The 8,869-nt window shown below is 44.7% G+C and overlaps 1 protein-coding gene across 1 annotated transcript; it reads right to left on the reverse strand.

Annotated features, from left to right (window-relative positions):
- Positions 1-2,560: 2,560 nt before the first annotated feature.
- On the reverse strand, positions 2,561-3,820 carry Smim36 (small integral membrane protein 36). Its single transcript, XM_078042277.1, has 2 exons — positions 3,174-3,820; positions 2,561-2,711 (listed from the first exon to the last, which is right to left on the reverse strand). The coding sequence occupies exon 1, from the start codon at positions 3,650-3,652 to the stop codon at positions 3,371-3,373; it is 282 nt and encodes a 93-aa protein (XP_077898403.1). The 5' UTR covers positions 3,653-3,820; the 3' UTR covers positions 2,561-2,711; positions 3,174-3,370.
- Between the last annotated feature and the right edge of the window lie 5,049 nt (positions 3,821-8,869).

The following is an 8,869-nucleotide window of genomic DNA, read 5'->3' on the forward strand; positions in this document are numbered from 1 at the left end:
CTAGCTTCTATAAGATTCCAAGAGTAGATGATTTACAGAAGAGATTATTTTAAGTGTTAAGAACTTGGTTTCTGTTTAAAGAACATGAATTCAATGTACCCCAAATCAAATCAACCAGAGGCTTGATTTATTCCGAATTCACCTTACAGTGTTTTCTGTTTCCTTCTTTTCTTCCTTTTTTCTTTCTGTCTTTATTTTTATTTCCTTTACCTGTTGTAGTGGTTATGATTGCTATTATCATTATTTGTTTTTTTTCTCTTTTCTCTTGTAATTTATTTTTCTATTCTCCACTTCTGTTAATTTTTCCTCTTCAATTGATTCTAATATAAAAATGAAGACATAATTGGAGATATTTTATTTAAATTTTTTTGAATATTTATTTCATATTCTTAATTTTAATATTAGATGGGTTGAACATATATTTCTGTCTCTTGATAACATACATTAATTATTATTATTATCATTATTTTCTTGTGGTCCACTGATTTTTTTCCCCTAATTGATGAATATATATGTATATTCATTCCCATGACAGGAGAAATAAGAAGATTAGTCCAGGGGAAGTTCACACTAGAGAAATAGCAGATTCCTAGAAGACACTGTGAATTTACTGTGTTTACCCCTTCCTTTTATATTTTCATTATAAAAGTAGAGATAACTACTTGACCATAAAAGAAAAAAAGTTTGTGTTTGTCAATTGCTGTGACAAAATACCTGAGAAAATGAACTTCATAAATAAAAAAAGGTACATTTTGGCTCATGGTTTCAGCGCATGGTAATTTGGTTCTATTGCATTAGGCCTGTGATAGGACAGTGTGTGGGTGGTAGGGTGTGGTAGAGTAGACCTGTTCATTCATTGGCCAGGAAACAAAGAGAGAAAGAGGATGGGAGCGGGTACCCAACAGCCCATCAACAGAATGCCCCCGGTGACCTAATTTCCCTCCACCAGGTAGGTCCTACCTTGTAAAGGTTCCACCACCTCCCAATGGTGCCACAGGCTGGTGGCCAAGCCTGTAACACACAGGCTTTTGGGAAGCTTTCAAGATTCAAACTCTAGCAGGGTTTTCAATATCATTTTCACCTCATGTGCCTACGAGAAAGTATACTTTTCTGATCTAATCAGAACAAAATTAAAAATAAATGTCAAAATCAGAAAAAAAAAATGCAAGAGGGGTTATCTTCACATTTGCCACAGCTACTTAATCATTCAGAGTGGAAACCGTGCTCCTTGTGACCGAGGCAGGGAGGCTGTGCCAGGCCCTGCTCTCCAGAGGGCTGTGGGGGCCACTCACCCTTCAATCAGAGTCTCTTATCTCTGATGCCCAAGTCTGAGACGGAACTGGCCACTCGACATCATTCGAGTGCCCCTTGAGCCCTCCCTGCACATGGGGCACCTCTGTGGACTCCTGGACCCTGGGTGGACATCCAGCAGAGCACCTGCAGTGCCTTCTCCTTCTTCATTGACTAAGTCACCTGGGACCCCTCTTCCTTCTGCCAGGCAGCAAAGACCAGAGGGCAGGGGCTTGATGTGCTTGTTTCTTTGTATTTCTACCCAGGTCCTCATGGGAAGAAGGGTTGAATAAATCACCAAATGAACATACAAGTTGCCCTGAGCTCAGGGAGAGGAGGATTAAACACACACACACACACACACACACACACACACACACACACACCCTCTGGAGATAATAATGCAAAATTAGGCAAGTAAATAAATGAACAGGGTAACAAATTGATTAGTCAACAACAATGAACAAAGGGCGTGAGAAAGATGCCCAGCAGGGTTTTGGGGAGCGGAGACACCCAGCTGAGGGACCTTGACCTTCTTTTTGGCATCAGGGATTGAACCCAGGGACACTTAACCACGGAGTCAACATCCCCAGACCTTTTTAATTTTCCTTCTGAGACAGGGTCCTGCTAAGTTGCATAGGGACTTGCTAAGTTGCTGAGGCTGGCTTTGAACCCGCCATCCTCCTGCCTTGGCCTCCCTCGCCGCTGGGATTATAGTTGTGTGCCACGGCACTTGGAAGCACCTTGGCTTTTTAATGAGTCTTCACAAACTTTGTGTTACAGATTGGAGGACTCAGGTCAAACAACTTGATGAGCAGCATGGCAGGGAATCACGACCCCAAGTGTCATAATTGCTATGGCCGTGCGACAAGCAAGGTCTCAAGTGCTCTCTCATTTACATAGCCCGGGCATCTTCGAGGTCCTGTCACCAGGCTGAGGCTTGAAGAGCTGGCCTGACACAGCCATGGTGACAGAGCTGCTAAGTGGAGGAGGCAGGTTTGAACCCAGGCTCCAAGCTTTGTCATCTTCATTGTTGCTCTACAGTGACCATGTTCCCTTCTGCCACGCGACCAGGGCTGGCTTCATGAAAGAAGGTTCCATTCATAAGTAATTGCTAGGGAGTTTTAAATTAAAGAGACAGACTCTCATTACCTTTAACACCAGCTCTGAGACAGCTTCTCCTAGCTCCCGCCTCCAGCCACCTAATGCGGTGGCGAGGTTTACAGAAGAGAGAGAGAGAGAGAGAGAGAAAGAGAGGGAGAGAGAACACGCCAGGGAGTGAGCTTTTATTGGGGAACAAAAAATTCCAGGGAAAATCCCATCCAATGAAGGTTAAGGGGGCAGCATCCCAAGGTCAGGGGCGACGATTGGGTCTTCAGGACAGTGGCCAGGCACACCTCTGCAGGGACAAGCCCTCGGACCTGGGAAAGGGTGGGGAAGGGCTCAGACACAGCTGTGTCTAAGCGCCTCTTGTGCAAGATTGGCCGCCCGCATTCCCGACACTGACTTACTGTCACCAGGTGAAGAACTGCTAAGTACAGAAATAACAATAACCTGGAGTCAGTCCAGCATGGTCACCTCGAACGTAAAGGACTCGGAAAGTATAGGAAGGATCTGAGTGAGTGTCATTCCTCATTTCTCTCTCTCTGCCTGCCTGCCTGACGTCTGTCTGTCTGTCTGTCTCTCTGTCACACACACACACACACACACACACACACACACACACACACACACACACCCCACTCTTGCACTCTCTCCTTTCAACCCTTACTCAACGCCAACCTCTCCTCTCAGGAGTGACAGGAACTGACTTCATCATACAATGGTCCTGCTGATATTTTGCCTTTGGAGAATTCGACTGAAGACCCCTTGGGGCATCTTACCTTAAACAGTTGCTTTATCCACAAAGAGGGGGGACCAGAAATCAGAAAGTAAGACAGGACGTCCAGCTTCCTTAGCCAAGCAGGACCCACGTGCTGAGAGAACTGGAGCCACCATAGGCAAGAGTTGGTCCTCTCTGGCAAGTCCAGGGGTCTCTACCCAGGGTCCAGTGGTCTCTCACCAGGGTCCCATATCCAGCTCACACCATGGTGCTTTTCTTCCCCAGAGGGGCAGGATCTTTCATATGCAGGCCCGGCCCCCTCGCCCAGTGGGCCCCAGGAGTGCTCTGTGGCACCATCACCAGGCGTATGGAGGGCTGGGCATCCACGGTGGCCTCGGGAGCATCCTCCTTACTGGGGTCCTTGCCTCGGCAGTCATAGAGCACACAGGAGACGAGGAACACCAGGAGCAGGATGACGTAGCTCACCACTAAGATAATCAGGTTCAAGGTGACGGGGTCGATCTCCAGGTAGAACTCCATCACCTCTCCCACAGTGGGGACTCGGACCTAGCGGAAAGGCATTTAGGGTCAGTTTTGGCCTGGCAGGGAGCAAACTGTGGTTCATTAGAATAGCTCCATGGACTCTGCTGTTAAAAAAACAAATACAATAATCCCCCCTGCTCCAGGAAACCTTGAGGATTAGAGCTGCTCTGTTTAATAACTTAAGCTCTGGCTGTTAATACCCCAGAGCCACCAAATCACAGACACCGTCTCTCCCCAGTTCCCCTACACAGAGAGAGAAAGAGAAGGAGAGATGGTTCTCCTGCTACGAAATCCCGGTACGTAGGAGCGACCACAAAAAAATCCCCCATGGAATTTTTGGTGAGCCAGAGTGCCGTCAATAAGCACACGGAGATTAAAGTTAAGAACCTGGATGGTCCTGGGCCAACTGCATTGTTTTCAATTAGTAAGGAAAGTTCAAGGCCAAGTATGGAGTGATTGGGGCTATCAAGCCGGTGGCCTTTGGGAGTGGTGGTATTTCTTTCACAAGAAGACAACACGGGTAGCTGGCATTTTTACCCTCTCTTTACCTTTTTTCCCCCACTCATCAATTAAAAAATACTTCTAGTCCATCTCCTGTGTTTCAGGCTCTGTGCTAAGCAAGGAAGGTGTGACAGGAATAAGATACAGATGCATTTAGTCACCTGGGGAAAAATGGAAGTTAAACAAATAACTGCACAGGGCACCCTCAAGGAAGGCTGGGAATAGTGGGTCACAAGAGAAAACAGACAGATCCCAAGAAGCAGCAGCTCCTGTGAAGAAGCGGCACTTAACCTTTGACCTGAAGGATAAGTGGAATTTAGCTAGGAGAAGTGAGGTATGGAAAGTTCTCTGGCTACAGAGAACAGCCTCTGTGGACGCTCTGAGCAGCAAAGGCCTGGGCAGTGGGAGGAACTGGAACAAGGACAGTGTGAACTGGAGCATCCAGAGAGAATGGGGAGCGCAAGGTGAGAGAGGAAGGCAGGGGCTCAGGTGGCACAGGGGCTTGTGGGCCACTGAGAACCTCAGACTTCCACCTTGAGCAATGGGACGCCACTCAATAGCTCAGGTAGGGGAGTGACACCATCCATCTGCATTTTTAAAAGATCCTTGGCTGCTGTGTGGATCAGGAAGACATGCAAATTAAAAGGAAGATGGATACAGATTAGAACATGCTTATTGATTTACAATCTTTCTCTTGTCTCAGTGGTAGCTCTGTCTCCAGACTCCTAAATAGGGCCAGCCAGCTTCCTGGGTGTGTAATTGTGCAGGAGACCAAGGCCCTTTGCTCAGAGTACTCGTTTGGTTTAATGCTTTACTCTTACTATCTTGAAACTATTGATGATTTTTAAATTTTGCATTGAGTGCCATAAATTATATATCTGACTTTGGTCTCATATGTATTTTGGTGGTCCCAAACAGTGTACCAGTAGCCATTTCTCCAACAACTAATGGGATTCTCTTGATACTTATAGTTAAAGGCAGGTGCTTCCAGAGGTTGGCTGTTTTCCTAACATTGATAAGCTTTAGTGGACTGGCAGCTTTTGGCCAAGCTCCTTGATACCCAGCTTCCATGGGAAATTGAAAGGTCAGGGGTGCTGTAGAAGGGAGTTCTTATTCATCAGGAGACCTTGCCCCCCTATCCCCCAAATAAAATACTTCCTGATTCTCTGCTCCTGGAGTAACCTGTGGGATTATACTCAAGAAGATATGAACAGTTCTTATACACCAGAGGTTTAGGGGTAGCCTCACTGGAATCCTTTGGCTTCTTAGGAATACAGATTCTGTGTCAACCACATCGACTGAGTTACAATCTTTGGGGCTTGAGTCTGGGAGTCTGCATTGAATAAAATTCTTCATGCATAATTTTGATATGCAACCAGGATAGAGAGTCCTGGACATGAAGAGTGAAAAGAGGATGTGAAGGAAAAGGATCAGCAACCAGGGGTCTCGATCGGGTGTCAAAAAACATCCCAGCTGGCATTCAACACAGAATTCAAGGCTCTGAGTCCAACAGGTTCAGAGAACGAATTTTGTCCAGAGGAAAAATTTTTTTTTCATGGTAGCAATTCACATTTACCAAGCTCGTAAGAGACTGATGTTAAAAATACAGAACAGCAATGCATGAAGCTTCCGTGACCAATGCCATTGTTCCAGGGTTGGGAGTGGCTTGTACTCCAAAGACCACAGCTTTTCTTCCTGGAGGCTCATCTACAGGAAGAAATTTCCATCAATCATTGGGAAGTCTCCTGATGAGCACACAATCCCAGGAAGTGGAGGGGTCCCCGTTGCATCTGGAAATCACATGCTACACAACCGAGAGGAAGCAAGGCTTTAAAAGCAGCACTGTATTCCAGATGACTGCTCTCTTTCACCCACGCTCAACTCCAGATTCTTGACTTCAATAGGGAACTGAGCTTATGGCCCTGGTGCCTCCATGTAACCATTTAGGGGAGTTCTTTGGTGCCTTTAAATAGGACGGCACAAGGATTTGTTAAGAATTGACTCTGAAATGAGAACTACCTACGGCATGATCTGCATTAGATTAGAGTGATCTGCATTAGAGTCTACGCAACATCTCGGTTCTGTGGAGTGGAGTTTTCACAATCCGTTCTAGGTTTCTCACTGTAGTGGTGATACTCCTTCACTGCAGGGGTTGATCTGGACGGCCTTCTTGCATTGTCCCAGCTGTGCTGATCTTCCCCTGGGGTCCCAGAAAGTTATTCAAGATCACTGTTCTTGACTCCAGTATCTTATTACTATTTGCATACTTTTTTTTTTTTTTTTTTGGTCTCTGTTTTGCCCAGTGCTCAGAGTTCATTTTAAGTTCATCCTCCTCCTGGAGGCTGCACTTCCTTTCAGTGTCTTGGGTGAACTGTTGCCTACCTATTTTACTGATGTAACCTGGAGGATGTCTGCTTTATTCCTATTGGGGCCAATTTCCCATCTTGCCTCAGTTCTGTGTCTTTCAAGGACTTTCTTCTTGCGCCATCTAGTGGCCAAAGCAGAGGCTGCTCAAGAAAGAAAACATTTGTAGGCCACAGGGAAATGAGGATGGTCAGTCCTACTTAGCAGAACAGGGGCCTGTAGCTGTTAACAACACATTTCAGAACAACCCCTTGAAATTGTCAGGACATACTCATTCCTTCATTCACTACCAACATGAATTGCACACTTACTATAGGCTGGCGAGGTGCTAGGCATTTTGGAGCTTGATTATGTGATGAATAATGAAATTGCACTACACACTCCATGTGAGAGAACTCCGATGAAAAAATGAATTATTAAGCCCATTTCTGGAAAGAGAAAATTGAAGCTCAGAGAAGTCATGTAATTCTAATGAGCTCATTCTTCCCCCTCTTACTCTGTCACCTCTCTTTTCTAGTGCCTGAAATATGAATCAAATTCCTACATGGAATGCCCTATGTTGTGGGGTATTTGAAACTCCTGGGATCCTTACCTGTATGCACATTTATTTGCATTACAGTCCATTTTAACTGCTGATCTGGAACATGACTTCCTAATGCCAGGCAAATGTGTGTCCTGTATAGTTGCGAAATTCTAGTTGTATTTCTAGGCAACTGGAGTTTATTGCTTAAAAATACCAAAAATATTTTTTTTGTGTGTGTGATTTTACTCTTCTGGAAGGGGAATTTACCTCTGGTATTACATTCAGAGTGCCTTGTGTCCTCAATAAAATATAGTATCACAAAAGTCTTAGTGCAGTGTTAGATTTTAATAACTCCAGGGCTGAAAAAATGTCACAAATATCCCCCAAAGACCATTGGAAATTTCATTGTTTTCAGGATACTATTTTTTGAGCACATTTAGACTCAGTGACAGAAACAAGGCTTTAAGGCAGGTTTTTTTTTTTTTTTTTTGAATTCTAGTCTAGTTGCCTTTATTCACTGGAACTCTCAACTAGATAGAGTGAAACATGAAAGGGCAATGGATGCTGTATAAGCTGGCATAGCGAGAATGACAATAATGACAAAAACTGAATGCTAGGCACCTATATTTTCAAAAGACAACTTGCCCTTCAAATCTGCACTGAGGACATAGCCCTCCTCCCAATCCACTGCCCTTCTCAGCTTCCCATTTATAGCCTAGTGGGTTGCTCCTCTGGGAACCCCTGGAGAAATGCTGCCACACTTTTATCACAGAACAATTTTATCATTGAATAGTATGCCCCTCACCCCAATTTATATCCACATGGAACCTCAAAATGTGACTTTATTTGGAAACAGGATCTTTATAGATATAAATAGTTAAGATGAGGTGTTACTGGATAAGAGGGTGTCTTGAATCCTGAAAGAACGAACAAGGCTTGTCATTGGAGCAAATGCCGTTTATTGAGGAACAGCTCTGCATATTTATAGAGCCAGGGGTGGTTTGACAGTTGGCATGGGGTGCTTTTTGATTGGAGGGTAAGGATCAGGTGAGCCAGCAGGGCTAGTCTGATTGGTGGGTAGGATCAGGTGAGCCAACAGGGCTCTGATTGGTGGGTAAGGATCATGTGAGCCATCAGGGCTCTGATTGATGGGTAAGGATCATGTGAGCCAGCAGGGTTCACCATTGGAGGCTCTTCTTGGGAGATGGGGAAGTTAGTCTTTGGAGCCAGGGTGACTCCCGACAAATCCAGTTACTGGTGTTCTTATAAACTGATCATGTGAAGACAGAGAGACACACAGAGAGGAATACCTTGAGAAGATGGAGGCAGAAATAGGAGTGAGGTGTGTATAAACCAAGGAACACCAGAAGCTGTGAGAGAGGCAGGGGACAGGTGCTCCCTCAGAGCCTCCGGAAAGAACCAGCCTGCCGCCATCTTGATTTCGACTTCTGGTCTCCATAGAAGTCAGGGGATAGATCTCATTGTTTTAAGCTACTCTTTTTAATTTTATGTTCTTAGAAAAATTCTAGGGAACTAATGGATGACCTATCTAATGCATAGATTAAAAAAAAAAAGCCAGAAATGGCTCAGAGAAAACTGAAGTATGTTAAGTTCTTTCAGATCTTCCTCTGTTTTCTTTTGGCACTTGCTCTTTATGATTCTGCTCCCTTTTTCTCAGGTATGACAGCAGAACAAAATGTTCACGATGAGAGAACATTCCTGTATGTGAAATTTACTTCCATAAAAAAAAAATAAAGACCTTCCATTTAAAATAGCATCTGGCTGGCAGTCCCTGGAAGTAGCCTTTTATATCTTCCCAGTAAAAT

Source organism: Ictidomys tridecemlineatus, chromosome 3, assembly GCF_052094955.1.
Source record: "Ictidomys tridecemlineatus isolate mIctTri1 chromosome 3, mIctTri1.hap1, whole genome shotgun sequence".
NCBI classification, from domain to species: domain Eukaryota; kingdom Metazoa; phylum Chordata; class Mammalia; order Rodentia; family Sciuridae; genus Ictidomys; species Ictidomys tridecemlineatus.

Excerpts from the sequence above, each read along its gene's own strand:
- Smim36 (XM_078042277.1), bottom strand. The coding sequence starts at position 3,652 with ATGGAGTTCTACCTGGAGATCGACCCCGTCACCTTGAACCTGATTATC.